The 19,108-nt window shown below is 36.2% G+C and overlaps 1 protein-coding gene across 4 annotated transcripts in view; it reads right to left on the reverse strand.

The window, feature by feature from the left end:
• Positions 1 to 19,108, reverse strand: part of LOC150107481 (nucleolar transcription factor 1-A-like) — a 554,391-nt gene that overhangs the window by 124,360 nt on the left and 410,923 nt on the right. For all 4 annotated transcript variants that reach the window (XM_090391894.1, XM_090391895.1, XM_090391896.1 and 1 more), the window contains exons 14-15: positions 18,587 to 18,770; positions 6,953 to 7,081 (exon numbers count right to left, since the gene is read on the reverse strand). In XM_090391894.1, the coding sequence (XP_090248020.1) occupies positions 6,953 to 7,081; positions 18,587 to 18,770 (313 nt within the window). The remainder of the gene's footprint in view (positions 1 to 6,952; positions 7,082 to 18,586; positions 18,771 to 19,108) is intronic.

Raw genomic sequence — 19,108 nt, forward strand, 5'->3', positions numbered from 1 at the left:
AGTCTCACTCACTTTACCTATAACCAACTTTTTCAATATTTCAACCACCATTGCAGAAATACTAACTAGTCTGTAATTTGCTAATTCTGTCTCGGAGACACTTTTATATAAAAGAACTATCTTATCCTATTTTCACTCACTTGGAACCTTGCCATAACTGAAATTTACATTAAACAACTTTGTCAGAGCCACTGCTAGTTCTATTTCATAGCACACCTATTTTATATAAGCTCTATTTCATACAAGTTTCTTTTGCCACTGAATATTAACCTTCACCTACCAGTTCACAGTCTCATGTCCTTTGGCACTACAAGGGTGTCAACTGGGAAGACCTCAACACTTCTATTCCTCCTTCCCAAAGTCTGATTACTGTTTCAGTTTCTTCTGATTCAAACATCTGCTCAGAACAAATAACAGAAATGATTCTCACAGGAATGAAGGCTTTCATCTCTTATTCCACTGCAAATTCTCAGCCACTATCTAAACCTTGGTTCTCAAAAAAGTGTGCCGATGCTGTAAAGGAAAAACCACTGCTTACCAGGAATGGCTCAAGACCAAAACTCCAGCTGCTCACTCTGCCTATACTGCAGCCTGCAATAGTTGTAAAAGAATTATCACCAAGTCCAAGTCAGACTTTGAAAGGACCTGCAAACTTGACTCCTGCCCAAATGGCAGTTTCTCCTTCTGGTCAAGGCCAATGGGTGCAACTTCTGCCAACCCAGCTTTCTCCTACTCTCACATCTGGAGGGCACTGTAGTTACTTCACCTAAAAGACAAGGTCAACTTACTGGCATCACTCTTCTCTTCCAATTCTTGCACTGATGACCTGACAGTTTCCTCCACTCCTCAAAGAATGGCTCCCTTCATGTCACTCATAGTCTTCTGACAAAAAGAAATCTGAAGAATTCTTAATAATCTGAACACAAACAAGGCATCTGGTCCTGATGATATCCCACCTACTGTGTTAAAAAACTGTGCTCCAGAACTAACACTTATCCTGTATCATCTCTTCAAGCTATCCTACAACATGGAAGCAAGTCCACATCCATCCCATCACAAAGAAAGGTGTTAAAAGTCCACCAAAGAACTACCATCCAATTCTCATTTCTCACTCACTTCTGCTCTCTAAAATGAAGGAGAAGGTCATCAACAACCAATTCTTGAAACACCTAGAAACATACCAACTAATCGGTGACCAGCAGTATGGATTCCGCCACTCATGATTTACAGCTGATCTTCTTGCTTTCACCACCCACCTCTGGAATGAAGTCATGGAAAAATTAGGAGAAAATCACATGGTTGTCCTTGACATTTTAAAAGCATTTAATCGTGTTTGGTACAGGAGCTTATTTAACAAACTGCTGCCTTCCACACTCTGAAACTGGATCGCCAACTTTCCCACTGGTTGCTCACTATTATTATTATTATGGGCAACTGCAAGGAGTCCTTAGACTTGAAGCATAAATTGATAAATTTATGCATTTTTTTTATAGACGGGAGGAAGAAAGAACTGCAGTTTCACCCACTTATTCTGGCTTTGCTGATCTCAAGACCAAGTTACTGCTCTCTAGATAGCAGATTGTAAGCTCAAATCCCACTGTGGACTAGCAAACTTTATCTGCTCTTGAAGGACAAACTCCATCTCTCTCTCTAACATATTTGGGAGTTAGAGGACGAGGAACGAAATATAAAATGGGTTGCTGAGACAGCAAAACTCTCTTAATTCTTATCCTGTTCGCTTACTACCTCATCTCGTGGTTGTGGAAGACAAGAAGTATGGCGGGAGCTTCCAAGGAACCCTGAATGATGGTCATCTAAGGGCGAGGCAGGCATGTGTTCCCGAGCCAACCAGATCATTACAGTGAACCTGGATCCAACCGAACTACTGTGACCTGAAAGCAGTAACTACATTCCATCCATGAACCAGATCCTATCCACGGAGATGACCAGAGAGAGGACTCCTGAGAAGTAAGGAAATGCTATCCAGAGCACGTGGTAATAGGCAAAGTATATCATCTGTCCTGGTAAGGAACTCTTTTCTATGTCTTTTATGAATGTACTATGGGGAACGAGCATTGCTTTCTTGACTGTTCAAGTTTAAAAGTGTGATATCTTGAATCTTGTTCCAAGAGAACGTGATATAAGTTAGAGATAGACTTGCTAAGGTTTACAGTAATAGATCGATAGGGCTCTAGAATACCTTGGTGTGTTATTAACGATATGTGCTTTGTTATATCCTGAACGACCAAGCAGAATGGACATTTGAAGTATATTGAATTGATAACCTTTGTCTATAAATTGTGCTTTAGAAGCCTATAACACTAAGAAGGGTAGAAATCTATATGTTGAGAATTTAACCGTGCTCAGTATATTATACCGTAAGATTGCTATTGTCTTATTAAGAACTTCTTAATCCCATGATCAATTAACTTATGTTTAGAATTTTCTTAGTTAGTGTAAACTCATGTGCTAGTGTATTAAATGTTTTGTTTAAATTGGACCTTGTGCTTGCCTGAATTTCTTTCATTGCACCACTCATTTTAATAGTTCGGATCTAAGCGGGAATCCAAAAATTAACGTGAGAGCAAGGAAAGATTAGAGAGCCACGACTGCTATATAACTTAAGGTAAAATGAATAAATTATCTAAGGAATATTTCATTCCAATCTAGATCGCTGTAGTATTGTACTTGCTGATTATTGATTCCTTGATATTGTTCTTACAACCTCCTGAACATAGGGTGGCGCAGCTTAAATATAAAATTTCTCTGTGTTCGAAAAAGGAATCAATCAGCAGAAAGAACAGGAGAATTAGCGACCCCAGTCGATAATCTCCCTGCTGTTCTAGCACATGTACATTATTATCCATCTAGATAATAGGCCTAGAATGTCTCGTGACTGAATATCAAAAGTAGAATTAGAGGCGCAATAGATAGATAGAAATAAGAATACTGTATTCAGGCGAGGAGAGAACGTCGCAACAAGAAAAACACATACTAACAAGCAGACTACACCAACTTACACAGTTGTATTAATCTACCGAATATTTCGGAGATTATTACTTTAAGACCACCTTTGGTTCAACAACATTACACTACCTATATATATCTTTAGTTCTAGAGGATGAAAGATAGGAGCTTATTCCCCCCCACCTTCATAATATAAATTGTTTCTATAGTTGATTTCAGTGCCTTATGTTTCAAGAAAATCGCTTTTGTGCTCCAAAGATGCTACTTTGATTCCAGCAAAATACTATCAACATGATAAATTCTTCTTCTACTTTTTTTTTTTTTAAATTCATAAATCAGATTTCTGTTTGTTACAGAAGAGAGATATTGTGCCTAGGTGTGTAATCTACATCTGACAAACATTTCATGAACTGGCTGGCCAATAGCCACTTCATTACAATACATTGTTTCAATCAGTAAGGCTATCCAATGACTGGAGTCCCAAAGAGAAATCAAGATCTTTTCAGCATGAAATGTAGAAACTCAAAGGAAGATCATAAACTCATAATCAGATTCCAGCAACCACTAGCACACTGTGAAAAGTAGAAAATCCTTATATTAATTGTAAAAATTTGCCTTTATTTTCACAGGCATCTTCAGTACAGAAATGAAAGCACACATTATACAAATAACAGAAATATTCTAAAAAGCACCAATATAGTAACTATAGTAAGGTAATAACAAAAAATGGTCAATAGTTTCCTAATAAATTATATAATTACACAAATTAGGAAAGAATCGCAGATTGAAAAGTACTAACTCTCATAAAGGAGATAAATGAAGACCATCAGGTCTATTTAAGTTTGGCAATGGAGTAACATTTTACTAGTTTATTTTTAAAGATGTTTCACAAAGAAACTTATGAAGGATTTTTTTCACATTCCAGAGAACTTTGTTTGGTAACTATAGCATTGTTGAGGCCATGGTATTTGAAGACTTACGTGACAGATAAAAGCAGATCATCCAGATTGTCCATAATAAGATAAGCCAAAAGAGATCTTGAAGACCAGCTGTTATCCGTCACAGAGAACCTAAGTGTTATACCAAGTATTAAGAGTCTGACCAATCGGGCCTAGAGATGATCATGTCATCTCTACCAAATACTCCAGAATAAGACAAAAATCCTTCATAAGAGCAGATTTCTTATGGAATCTTTATAAGGAAACTTGTAAAATGTTACTCCATTGCCCCCAAACTTATATAGATCTGAATGATTTATGGTTATATATATATATATATATATGTGTGTGTGTGTGTTAAAGATACCAAGCTATTTTAAACCTGGTTTTACTCCATAAGTTACCATAAGGTGTTTTAACCTTATTAAATAAAAATCTCAGGAGGAGATATAAATGTAGAAAGTATTTTACCTTGGGTATAATAAATGTTAAAGATACCGAGCTATTTTAAACCTGGTTTTACTTTCCACATTTATATCTCCTCCTGAGATTTTTATTTAATAAGGTTAAAACACCTTATGGTAACTTGTTCTGGTAAAATACTTATAAGCTCTGTATTACTAAAATCTTGGTTTTTTTCTAGCCTGGCTCCCACTGATGAGACCTCAATAAAAGTCGAAACCGGTCTGGGTAGTGGCCCCCTTGCCTTTAATACAAAACATCATACATCTCCTCCAGGAGATGTGCTTTGTCATCATCATCATCATCATCATCATCAAATTCCTGTCATGTACCCTCAAGGGGTGTACAGGATATGACAGTACTAAATGAAAAATTTACATCATTACTAACTTCCTATCTACAATTTTCCTCCAAATCAGTCTATTACTTGTCAAGACTCCAACATTATCAGATCTTATATTTCTATCGTCTAAGGCACTTTGTACCATATCAATCCACCTATATCTTGGTCTTCCTCTGGGTCGTTTTCCTGCCAACCTGGCAGAGAACACTTGTTTTGCTAATCTTTCCTCTCCCATTCTATTTAAGTGACCATACCACCTGAGATTAGCTCTGCTAACGCATTCCTGGATGCTGACAATGTCAAGTTCTTTCCTAATATCCTCATTTTTAATATGATATTGCCATTGATGCCATCTGTTCACACCTCTAATCTTTCTCAGGACTCTCATATCTGCGGTCTCTAGTCTTTGGTCAAGTGTTTTACTTCTGACCCAACTCTCAGATCCATAAGTTAAAACTGGTTTGAACACTGTCTTGTATACAGCTAATTTAGTGTTCTGACTAATTTCTCTCTTATTCCACATGAATTTATTCAATTGACTTCCCACCATACCAGCTTTGCTGATTCTGTTGTCTATTTCTATATTTAATTTACCATCTTCAGTAAAAATTGTGCCTAAGTAGCTTAAACGTTTTACTTGATCCACAGGTTCTCCATTCACAACACAGTTGACATTTTCAATGATTCTTCCTATTTTCATTGTCTTTGTCTTTTTATTGCAGACCTTCATACCATATCTATTACAACAGCTATTCAATTTAGTCAGAGAATCTTGCAGACTTGTAGCGGATTTATTTAGAAGTATAACATCATCCGCATAAAGTAAAGAGCTGACATTAACATCTCCAATTTTGATATCAGGTTTAATACCACTTTCCTTCATAATGTGATCCATATAGATAATGAATAGCAGAGGGGATAATGTACATCCTTGTCTCACACCAGATTTAACATTAAACCATCTTCCTGTATTTCCTTCAATTCTAACTGCTGACTTACAACTCGAATAAAGACTAAGTATTGCTTGATATAATGCCCCATTGACGCCATACAACTGCAGTGTGCATGTTTTGCATGACAGTTGCAATACTTTTCACACTCTCTTCATACAGCTCACCCAAGGAACAATTTGGCTTCATGCCTGGTAGATCAACAACAGATGCTATCTTTGGGTTACGACAGATGATGGAAAAATATCGAGAGAAACAAAGGGAGCTACATCTGGTATGATGTGCTTTGTATTAAGGGTAAATATTAAGATTAGTGATCAGAGCTTATTCTACTTTTACTATGAGTTGCCTTGGTCTTGCACTACGGGTAGGATCAGCTAGACTTGCAACACTTGCAGGTGCAAACTTGACTTGTTTGTCTGTTTGCTTACTTGGGAAATGGAGTAAAACCAGGTTTAAAATAGTTTGGTATCTTTTAACATTTATTATACCTAAGGTAAAATACTTTCTACATATATATATATATATATATATATATATACTTTATATATATTTGGAATAAGTGGAATAACAAAAAGCACTACCATGGTAGCTACAGCAAGGTTTAAAAGTGTTGACTGTTTAAGATTTAAACAGTCAGCACTTTCCTGACTTAAAAAAAAATTATATCAATTTTATATTTTATATATATATCAAATTAATATACTTTTTAAATCTTAAACAGTCAAATATACTTACTTTGACTGTTTAAAATTTAAACAGTCAGTACTTTCCTGACTTAAAAAAAATTATATTAATTTTATATTATATATATATATAAAATTAATATACTTTTTTTTTAAGTCAGGAAAGTGCTGACTGTTTATTAATATAATTTTTTTTAAGTCAGGAAAGTGCTGACTGTTTAAATCTTAAACAGTCAACACTTTTAAACCTTGCTGTAACTACCAAGGTAGTGCTTTTTATTATTCCACTTATTCCAAATCCACTTATTATTTCTCATATTAAACAAGTTTATTTGCCATTAAATTTTTACATTATATAAGATTCTTATAAGTCAGAAGAAAAATATCAGGTTATGAAAACTTTCATAAAAATAAACTTAAAAAAAAATCGTTATACAGAGTGTAGAGTATTAGAAACAGTAATGTGTATTAATGTGGTCAAAACACAATTGCTAGTTAAATTATTATAAATAGAACTGCTCTTATCTCAAGTTACCAAAAACTTATGTAAAATAAGAATGAATTGGATGCAATCATAATTAAGTTAGTTTCTAATAAATATGCTACCTTTGTATGTACTTGCTTATTAGCAACTTGTGCTTTGCTACCTTTTAACGTTACGGCTTTTGCATTAGCTTTGTTCTTTGACCTATTTTTTAATTTTTCATAGTCTTTTAGTTCATCTGGACTAAGGTTCTGAAAAAATGGAAAGAAACTGAATTTGTTGGAATTTCAATATAAATTATACTAATAACAATCACTATAGAGAAAAACTTCTTGCAGATTTATATTATGGAGTACAACAAAACAATGAAATTTGAGAATATAACATGCATTTCATGTGATTATATATATGTATATATATATATATATATATATATATATATATATTCTGTTTGTTTACTTGGGAAATGGAGTAAAATCAGGTTTAAAATAGCTTGGTAACTTTAACATATATATATATATATATATATATATATGTTATATTGTCAAAAACATGTTATTGTTTTTGACAATATAATATTAATATTATATTGTCAAAATCATGTTAACACCCTTAAGAATTAACATGATTGGATGTTAATTCTTAAGGGTATTAACTAATTATTAAATGCCTTTAGACAGATGATGGATACAAAACAGAGAGCACTGGCATGTTCTTTTCTATATATATGAATTATTCATGCATTCCTCTGTCAAATGAATCAAATGAAGTAAAAAACAAAAACACTTTCAAACAAAGTTATTTTCTCTTGGTGTGTTTAACTTCTGGAATTGTTCAAGGAGAAATAAATGGGACTTCAGACTCAATGTCCAATCTCGCTTTTTTTTGTGGAGTTTCCCATTGCAAGTTAACAAGTAGTTTTATTCAGATACTGAACAAAAGAGGAGGCAATTTTTGAGTTAGCTGATAAATTTCAGTCTGTATTAGCTGAACATATTTATATATATGTACATATACATTATGATGGCTCAACCTGATGAAATATCATGATGGTTAGGGGCAGTGTCACTGCAAAGAACCCACTCTCATCAGAAAACCAGAGCAAATTATCACAAGTCAGCTACTGGAACTTCCTCAAAAGAACTGAATGCAGTGATCATTCAAGGTAAGAAGCATCAAAAGAAAAGGAGCACTAGAAGAATTCCAACAACAGTGTTACTGAAACTAAAAACATCATACGAGGTAAGAACATTCTAAATAATGACTACAAGTTAATTTCAGATACCAAAGATCAGGGAATGGACAGAGCTCTTATAGTATTCAACACTAAAAATGAGACATCTTTTTTTGAATGGGAGCTAATTTCAAGAAGAGTGACGTGTGAAGTACAAAATCAAACAATGAAAATATGGAAATAACAATGATATGATGGAAAAACATATGCAACAAGAAAAATCAGTCAAAATCAGAAAAAAGACAAACAAATACGTGATGAAAATACATGTTTCTATGTTAATTACTTGCACTTACGGTCTCACAGATAGATTGAGCAGAAGAGAGGAAGTGGACATTTTTTACGTTATTAGAGGGGGGGGAAGAAAACCAGATATAAAGAGGAAAAAAAAGCTTGTTCTTGCTGGAAACAGCAGACAGGAAAGAATCTCAGAATATGAAATATCGCAGGAGCATTTGAAGAAAAAGACAGTGCTAATAATAATGACAGAAAACCTACCAGATTTCTGCTCAGGATATGGACTTTTCATTGCTAACAACATGTGCCAATAGAAAATTGTGCACAAATTCAAGTGGGGAGAGAGAGAGAGAGAGAGAGAGAAGGCAATAAAACAAGATCTTCAAATTGGTCCAAATATATGAGCATACAAGGATATGAAATAGGAAATGACCAACCATCTCATGTTGAGTACAATAAAAATGAGTATCACACTTTCCAAAAGAAAAATGTATACCAGTTTTATAAAGATGAATTAAATAAATGCTGTGAAAAATTTGATGTGGCAATAAAAAGAGACAAACAATAACAGGAAGGAAAAGAGCAAACATCAACTTAATTTTACATTTTAGATATCTGAGGATGGCAAATTAAAATATGGAAAAACATATGAAACGAGAAAAATCAGGCAAAATCAGAAAAAAAGACAAACAAATACATGATGAAAATACATGTTTCTATGTTAATTAATTGGTTAGCCTTTCTAAAACAATGCAGACAGCAACTTAATACCCAACTGCATTTAGCTAAAGCACTCCATATTTGTCTGTTTGGAAAAAGCTTTGTTGAGAGAACAAATCCACAAGGCCCACAAAACTTAGCAGTTACCCAAGCTAGGGTTTTACAACAAAAATTAGAGCTATCCAGCATTACTCCTGATATTTGGAATATTCTAGACAAGATTACAGACGATGCGGCTAAGCACATGTTACTTAAGAACAAAGAAAAATTAATAACATTAAGCACTAAAACAACAAGAAAGCAACAGACAATCCAGAGGAACAGCCAATTACAAACCAATGATACAAGGAAAAGCCAATCAACTACGAGCAAAATCAGGAGCAACCAATCACCAATGGACCATGACCAAGTTATTAGCAAATCTAGCTACAACCTTAACTCGGGGGAATTCACGCTTCTGAAAAAAGCACTTCCTGAACTACAGCATCGCACCAAGGTCAGTAAACAAATTGGATTTCATTTATCATATTAAAAGAGTCTAAAATCCCTCCCCTCCAATTTAGACGAAAAAATACAAATGGAAACATTGTACATATTAAACTCTAACAAACAAGTAAGGTGCAACCTAATGAAAGAAGAAAAATTGACCATTAAATCCTTAAAAAATAACCAAGACATAGTGATTACAAAAGCAGATAAAAGTAATGCTATTGTTGTCCTCAATTGGACAGCATACCTAGAAAAAACGAACCATTTGGTATCTGACCTCAAAACGTACCAAATGGTGAACTACAACCCTACAAACCACATCAAAAAGAAAACAACAGAAATAATCAAATTGGTAATCACTTGAACAGAAGAAACAAACAAAAAATCTAATACTGCATTATGACCATGCTCTGAGAATTTATGGCCTACCAAAATACACAAAACAAACACCATTTTGAAGAAATCGACAGCCCTAATTATCACTTAGCCAAGAAATTGGCAGTCCCACTCAAGGAGTTGGTAGGTCACCCCCCACCACACACAAAAAATACACAACACTTCGTAAACAAAATTAGAAATATATCACTCAAGGATAAAAATTTATTAATCAGCTTTGACCTAACTGCCCTTTTCACTAATGTCCCAATCAATGATACTATTCTTCTCTTACAGAACATTTCCACCCGACATCATGACCCCTCTTTGCCCATATACTCTGCTATGGGTATTTCATGTGGCAAAATAATTTTTACCTACAAAAAGAAGGTATGGCCATGGGCACACCACTCCCCCCCCCCCCCCCCAATAGCTAACTTTTACATGGAAGACTTCAAGCAACAAGCTCTAGATTTGGCCAGCCTAAAGCCCAAAGTCTGGCTCAGATATGTTGATGATATTTTTACCATTTGTCCCCACGGCCACGAAACATTAAATACATTCCTAAGTCACCTGAACAAATAACACAAGCATATCCAATTCACCATCAAAATGGAAAACAACAAACAACTCTCTTCCTTGTCTAGACACACTCGTCACATGTCTTCCCTCAGGCTTTTCTACCACTACTCTGTCACTGCTTGTCTCATGTTAACAGTGTTTGAAAGTAATTACTCCAGACTTTTAGAATATCTTTATCTTCAGTTAGGCTATTTGTACTTAAAATATTACTGTGCTTATATGAATACTCATGGGTTCTAAACAAAGCTCATCTAGTGATATCAACATTAGGTATCAACAACAGTACAATATATAAGGAAACAAGAAACTGAGATCAGAGGGTGGGGGGAGTGCAAACTGGTTGAACTGTTACTGTTAAATACACAGCTTGTGTACATGATAAAGTGATGTTAAATATGATGAATGCCTTGTTCATTTATGATGGAAGACCAGCACAAGAAAAACTTGTGGTGACCATTGATATGATTTTCACTATTGTCCTTGTTCTTTACAACAGATTTAGCAACAGCAAACCACCATATCAAAAGCACTGCAGAAACCAATTTCAGCGCCAGCAAAGGCTGGTTCTAGAAATTCAAGAGGCACTCTGTGTGGAGTGTGTCTGCTTTAGCTGATCACAAAGCTGATAAGCCTACCCTGTGCAACTCCAGAAGTTCATCATCATACAGTCTCATTAATGCCAATGAGACTATATTATTCTGCAAGAAGATGGTGCAGTGCACCTATATAGTCATCGAACACAAGAAGGGCAAACCAAAAGTTTCAATGTCAGCCAATCCTACTTCTTCTTCAGCCCCTGAGACTGCTACTACATACAAGTATTGAATCCTGTGGTGAGTACTCTGGTGCACATTCTTAAATGCTAATTTTCTCATTTTTAATATGATTTTGCCACTGATGCCATCTGTTCACTCCCTAGAATTCTTATATTCATCTCTAGTTTTTAATCAAGTGTATTATTGAGTCCAACAGAAAGAGAGAGTGTGTAAAGTAAGAATCGGGTCATGAATGTGGGTACAATGAATGAGAAGAGTAGGGAGATAGTAGACATGATGAGAAGAAGGAAGCTGAAGATCTTGTGTGTGCAGGAGACAAAGTAAAGCAAAGGAGCTGGTGGAAGGATATAAACTTTTTTACAGCGGGGTGAATGAGAATGGAAGAAACGGAGTTGGAATCATCATCGACAAGGAGCTGAAGGGTGGAGTCTGCGAGGTGTGCCAGAAGAACGATCGGATTATGAGTGTTAAACTTGGGATTGGAGGAAGCGTGGCTGGTGAGAGTGTGTGGATACACTCCACAAGTAGGTTGTGATGAGGAGGAGAAAGAGGCATTCTGGAGAGAACTAGACCAGGTAGTAATGGGAATCCCTGATGGTGAGAGAGTGATCGTCGGAGCAGACCTGAATGGGCATGTAGGAAGGCGATGAAGTGGTGAAGAAAGGGTGCACGGGGGTTGGAGTAGTGGTGAAAGAAATGAAGAAGGTAAAAGAATTGTAGAGCATGCTGTGGCCTTCGACCTGGCTATAGCTAACATGTGGTTTAAGAAGAGAGTTGGACACCTGATAACTTATAAGAGCAGGGATAGGAAGAGTCAGATTGACTATATTATGTGCAGAAGGAAACATTTGAAGGAGGTGAAAAACTGTAAAGTGAGTAACAGAGAAAGTGTAGCGGCACAGCACAGGTTGGTTGTGGTAGACTGTGATATAAAAGGGGAAAAGAAGAATAGACAGAAGTGGCGGAAAGATAGGAAAATATAGTGGTGGAAATTGGAAGAGGAAGGTCCAAGGAATGAGTTTAAAGAAAAGTATTGGAAGTAATGAAGTTACCAGAGGATGTGGAAGAATGGTGGCACATAAATAGTCGGAATATTAGAAAAATTGGAGAAGAGGTGCTCGGTATAACATCAGGAAAGGCCTGAGGATAAGGAGGCATGGTGATGGAATGAGGATGTGCAGTTGGAGATCAGGGAAAAGAAAGAGGCAAAGAAAAAATGGGACATGACTGGAACCAGAGCTGACAAGGAGGCATATAGATTAGCGAAGAAAAGTGCAAAGAGAGCTGTGGCAAGGGCGAAGGCGAGGGCAGTTGAAGAGGTTTATGAAGTACTGGAGAGAAACGGTGGTGAAGCTAAGTTGTTGAGAATAGTGAAAGCTAGAGATAAGGTCTCGAAAGACATAACATCAGTTAAGCAGATAAAGGACGCCACAGGAGTAGTACTACAAGAGGAGGAAAAAATCAGAGGAAGATGGGAAGAATATTTTCGTAATCTACTAAATGAGGAGAATCCAAGAGAGAGAGAGAGGTGTGAGGATGGAGAGGCAAACGAAGGATCAGTGCAGGACATAAGCAGAGAGGAAGTGTATTGGGCTGAGAAAAATGAAGAATGGAAAGGCTGTGAGGGCTGACCATATACCTGGAGAAGTGTGGAGAAGCTTGGGCAGCAAGGGCGTAGACATGTTATGGGATCTGATGAGGAAAATAGCCCAACAGGAAAAGATACCAGAGGAATGGAGGAAAAGCATTCTCGTCCCAATCTACAAGGGAAAAGGAGTTGTTCAAGATTGTAGTAACTATAGAGGGATCAAGCTGATGTCACACACGTTGAAGATATGGGAAAGAGTAATTGAAGGAAGGATACGGCAGGAAACAAAATTGGTGAGGAGCAGTTTGGATTTATGCCAGGAAGAGGGACAACAGATGCAATATTTGCACTAAGGAGATTGATGGAGAAATATTGAGGGAGATGCAGGTGGAGCTACATATGGTGTTTATAGACCTGGAAAAGGTGTACGACAGAGTGGCCAGACAGGAGGTATGGAGGTGTATGAGGAAAAAGGGGGTGTCGGAAAAGTACGTGAGGTTGTGAAGGAGATGTATGAGGGAGCGAAAACTCGGGTCAGGTCTAGTGTCGGCATGACAGAGGGGTTTCCCATTGTCGTAGGGTTCCATCAGGGATCAACTCTGAGCCTTACCTCTTTGATCTGGTCATGGATGTACTAGTGGAGGACGTCAAGAAGGAGGCGCAGGGAGTATGATGTTTGCCGATGATTTTGTTCTTTGCTAATCATCCCGAGAGAAGCTTGAAAAGACCCTGGAAGAGTGGAGAAAGGTATTGGAGGAGAGAGGCATGAAAATTAACCAGATAAAGAACGAATATATGTCAACGGGGAGTGACGAGGATATGATCATATGACTCCAGGGTGAAAGGTTAACTTTAGGGAAGAAATTCAAGTACCTTAGGTCGGTCGTCAAGAGGAAAGGTGACCTGGATGAGGAAATACAGCACCAAATAACATACGGCTGGATGAACTGGAGGAAGATGAACGGGGTCCTGTGCAACAAGAGAGTGAGTTGTAAGATGAAAGGAAAGCTGTATAAGATGGTGGTGAGGCTGGCGATGCTTCATGGCACAGAGACGTGGCCTATAACAAAGGCACAGGAGAGGAAGATGGAGGTGGCGGAGATGCGGATGTTGAGATGGATGAGTGGTGTGACAAAGAGGGACAGGATAAGGAATGACTACATCAGAAGGACGGTCAAGGTGGGACCGATCGGTAAGAAGGTAAAAGAAAGGCTGAGGTGGTTCGGTCATGTAGAGAGAAGGAGTGAGGAGTATGTTGGTAAACGAGTGGAGCGTATGGAGGTGGATGGAAGGAGGAAAAGAGGCAGGCCCAAACTCAGATGGAGGGATAAGGTGGCAGAGGATCTTAGGGAGAAAGGATGGAGTCGGGAAGATGCCCTGGACCAGAGAATATGGAAGAAGAAAATTAAAGATGGGAACGCCGACCCTGTTTAACATGGGATAAGGTGCTTATTTCTAACTTGGCTCTTAGATGCATATGTTAGAATTGTCTTGAATGGTGTCTTGTATACAACTAGTTTAGTGTTTTGACTAATTTCTCTTTTATTTCATATAAATTTATTCAGTTGATTTCTTTGCTAATTCTGTTGTATTTTCCATATTCACAAAAATTGTGCATAAGGAGTTCAAATGTTTATTCTACACATTCCCCATTCCATTGCAGTTGATGTTTTCAGTGTCTTATTTTATCTTCATAGTCTCAGTCTTTTTATTGTCATTCTTCATACCAAATTTATTACAGCAATTATTCAACTTAGATGGGGAATTCTGCCAATTTGTACAGGATTTATTTCAGAGTATGACATCATCTGCTTAAAGAAAAGAACTGAGATTAACATCTGCAATTTTGAAATCAGGTTTGATGTCACTTTCCTTCATAATATGATCCTCATAGATGATGAATAACAGTTGAGCTAAAATCTTTTTCTTACATCATTCTGTACCCTCCTTCAATGCTAACTTCTGACTTACCACTCAAATATAGACCAAGCATTGCTCAATATGTCAGGTTTGATGGATTTTTCTACCTGAAGTATTCATTCATCCATCCATTTCATATGGTGATTCAACGGCCGTGAGCCCCTTTTACGGGGAGGTACAACACCACCTTAATCCCCCCCCCCCCCCCATTTTGATCTGGGCTTGGGACCAGCATAGCTGACAATTCAGACCTATAGCTGGAGGGATTGCCTTAAGTATTCCTGGCTGTATCCGTGTGTGTGTTCATGGGACCAGTTTACCTGCTTGCAGGATGAAAACTCCCAGATACTGGGAGGGGGGGGGGGGAACTCTGCTGTCCAAGCCCAACTAACTTGGCTATGGCTGAGGAAGATCCTTAAGCTCCTCACATCGTCAATGGGAATCGAACCTAGGACAGTCCTTCCCCCAGGCATATGGTTGTGAAGCGCATAGTCACTAGGCTAACCGCGCAGACACCTCAAGTATTGATATGTACTCTTGATTGCATTTCTCTCTCTCTTTTTAACCACTATGCTGTCACTGCATGTTTCATTTTGCAATCTTTCAAAGCAATTATTCCATGAAATCTATATCTTCATCTTCAATTTTTATGTCACCATCTCTGATTCCTTTTAGTATATTTCTTTCTCCATTTCTAAGGTTTTTCAATAGTCTCTAAAATATTATTATTGTACAGGAAACCCCCCCCCCCCCGTAGCGAATTTATATTAGGGGAAATACCCCTTAGCATGCATGTACATCAATTGTTTACCGTATAAAGTATTTATTGTTGAAAATTGTCTTCGTTTTCTGCCAGGAAAGTGCATTAAAAATTATAAGTGTGTTAATCTCAACCTGTTTTTTTTGGTGAGTTACATACAATATGTGATACTTTTTTTTATGTAAAAAAAAATATTTTTATAGTAATGGCCATTTAGAGCGCTTTTGCGATATGGTTGAAAACAAAATTAGTGAATTAATTGGAAAAATAGATTTAAATGAGGAGGAACTGGTTCAATTAATAGATGACGTCGAACCAAATGGCAGGGAAAGTTCTGCCGAAGATTGTGATGAATCTGCTAAAGAATTCAGTTTAAAGAAATTAGCAGAAGGATTGGACTTGGCAAGAGTTATTTTATGAATAATGATCTCCCAATGGAGTGCTCCGGAAAATTCACGAGAACTGGATATTTGTTTAGCTCCATATTATGAACTTAATAAAAAATTGCAGCATAGTGGTAAGCAAGGTCTTATTACTGACTTCTTGCTAACTAAACCAGCCGAAGTATGCAATGAGAATTATACAAATGATGACGATGTCTGGACACTCGTAAATAAAGACCATCTACGAAATGTTATTTTTGAAGACAGTGATGATGATTAAAATATACACTTTATTTTATTTTGCCTAAAACATTTATGTATTATGTGCAATGAAGTTTACGTACAATTTATAATATTTTTTATAATTTTATACTATGTATTTGTTTCGTAGTTTATTTGTTTTCTTAACTTGCATGAATTAACTGAATTAAATAAAAAATATTTTTTTGTTGGATATGTCATTGTTTATATAATCTTAAAAAAAAAAAAGATTTTGGAACCTAACCTTACTTTTTCTATGTGATCTGAGTCTGGCATAACGCGATTTATATAACGCGCCGTTTTTGTGGAACCTAACATCTGCGTTATATGAGGGTTACCTGTATTTGAGTCAGTGGTTCACGTCTGAAAGCTTCTCAACTCTGATACCAGCATGTAGACATCACCACTGACAAGAACAAAGTGAATGAGACATTTATTATTTCTTATGTGTTTCTCTCCATATGAACTGATCTTTTTCTAACATATCTTTATGTTAGAAAATGGTATCAGTAATGATTAGTCCATATCCTGAACATAAATCCAGCAGGTAATTATTCTTATTATTAGAACTGCTTTTTTTCCAAACTTTTGTAAAATATTTCCATAACCCTGAGATTCATTTCCTACTCTGCTGTTTGGGTATCTACCGAGGACCAGCTTTTCTAATTTCTTCATGTGAGCTTAGTTCAGAGTGTTCTCCAATTTTCTCTCTTATTTCATATAAATTTATTTAAGTGATTTCCCTACAAAGCCCATTATCTATTTTCATATTTAATTAGGCATCTTTACTAAAAATTGTGCTTTAATTGTTGAAATGTGTTACTTGTTTGATAGGGATCTTCACTGAGAATGTAAACAATGTGTCCACTTTTAAAGCCAATTTTCATAGTTCTTTTCTCTTTCATGATTTTCATTCCAAATTTGTTACAGCTATTAATCATTTAATCTTGTGATTAGACCCCACTTTTACAACCAGTAAATTTTCTATTGTGACTGTATGAAGTGCTGGGGCCACAAAAGCAAGGCTAACTGACAGCTATTAGAAGGTGAAGTATGAAGGTGCTAAGTCTAAATGAAGAGGGGTAACCTGGAGACACCAAAGTTCTGTATTTGGAGCATTGTTGTTTAACTTGTACATTAATGATGTTGAGGACAGTATAGACAGTGTCATCAAGTTATTTGTTGCTGATGATGATGCAAAGTTAAGGATGGTGATATGACTGACAGAATATTTACAGGTTGATTTGTACAAGCTGGTTTTAAAGAAATATGATAACAAGTGCTAATTGAATTTTGCCACTGAACTGAGGAAATTTAGGGTAGAGTATTATACCAATGAAAACTTATATTGTTAATGACAATTTTTGCAAATAGTCAATGAAGTCAGAGATCTTGGGATACTGAAAGACAGAGTTATAGGGTCTCATTGCTATTATGAATAAGTAATCACACAGTATAACCGTAATGGTAAAGACAATACTGATTGTAGGAATAAGGAAGCTATTCTTCCAGTTTACCGGATTTTGGTAAAGCTATATCAAGACTATTCTTGGATATGATCATCTAGGTTCTATGGAAATGAGAGACAGTTGGAAATATCCAGCAAAGGATTTTGTTCCAAGATGATATCTCGCCTATGAAATTGTGCATATGTGTGGTCTTCAAACTTTCAGAAAATAGACAGATGAGAAAAGATATAACAGATACAATTTTTGATGGGAGCTATAGTATAGATGTAAGCAAGATTTTGCAGTTCATGTCTGGTGTAGGGAGTATTTAGGGGGAGGGGGTCACTCCTGGAAGCTGAGTAAGGGTATGGTTAGGGAGCACATAAGACCCAGGTTTTTCTCATAGCATGTGATGAAGGTTTGGAATGTTTTGGAATATGTTAGCATTCGAGCTTTCAGTAAATTTGATGGCCTGGTTGTCTGAGTGGTTAGCATATTCACTCAGCAACAAACAGGCTGTGGGTTCAAATCCTGCCATGGACATGGATGATGTGTCTTAGGTGACAGATGAATTTCATCGCTGAACGAATTCTGTAGATGAATTCATTGGTGTGAGATCACTGCCCCTTACTAGAGGCTGAAGTGATTTGAAAATGTTCCATATTTGGTCTGTAGAGCAGGATTTCCAGACCAGGTAAAATATTACAAAAAAATGATTCTCAGCCCTCCCACAGGCACTAATGTGCTATAGGTTTACAACTTTTTGTTGGAGGGAGTCACATAAAAAATAAAAATGAAGTGCATGCTTGAGGAGAGATACAATAGGTATAAATGCAGTGAGTGACAGAACAGATGGAGAAGCATGCATTATAATAATACCAATTTTTAGATTCAGGCAAAAATAATCAAGTAACTTATTTATAACATAAAATATCTATATTTATTTGATTTTTAGATAAAAATAAAATAAAACGAATACATACAGTTAAAAATTTCTGAAAATCTCGAGTATATTTGCGCATCAAATCTTGTACTTTTTTCTTATATTTTTCTTTCTCTGCAAGAGACATAGCTTTCCACCGTTTAGCAATTTCTGCCATGCGATTTTTAGGATCCACTTCAGTCAACACACTCAACATTTCAGAGGAGAATAAACCGTAACCACTTCTGTAAATAAAAATTATTAAAAAAATAATAATTTAGCAAAATTATGTAAAAATTATGACTTAAATAATCATTAGCATGTAAAATATTATTGAATTTATCAACTTATAAATATTTCTTCCTTATCACAAGGATGGGCATTGTAAGGGAAATAACAAAAGATCAGTTAACAATTCAAAACTGACAATATGTTACAGCATAACATGTGTTTACTTACTTGGGTCTCAGTCACAGCTCAATAAATAGGAGTTCAAAGGAAGCAATGGAAATCATTAATCAAAAACTTTGAGACAGACATACAATCAGAAAGGTGGTATTCATAGAGTTTCACATGTTCAAGG

This window comes from Typopeltis vanoorti, chromosome 4 (genome assembly GCF_054136105.1).
Source record: "Typopeltis vanoorti isolate ZY-2024b chromosome 4, IOZ_Tvanoo_1.0, whole genome shotgun sequence".
In the NCBI taxonomy this organism is placed as follows: Eukaryota; Metazoa; Arthropoda; class Arachnida; order Uropygi; family Thelyphonidae; genus Typopeltis; species Typopeltis vanoorti.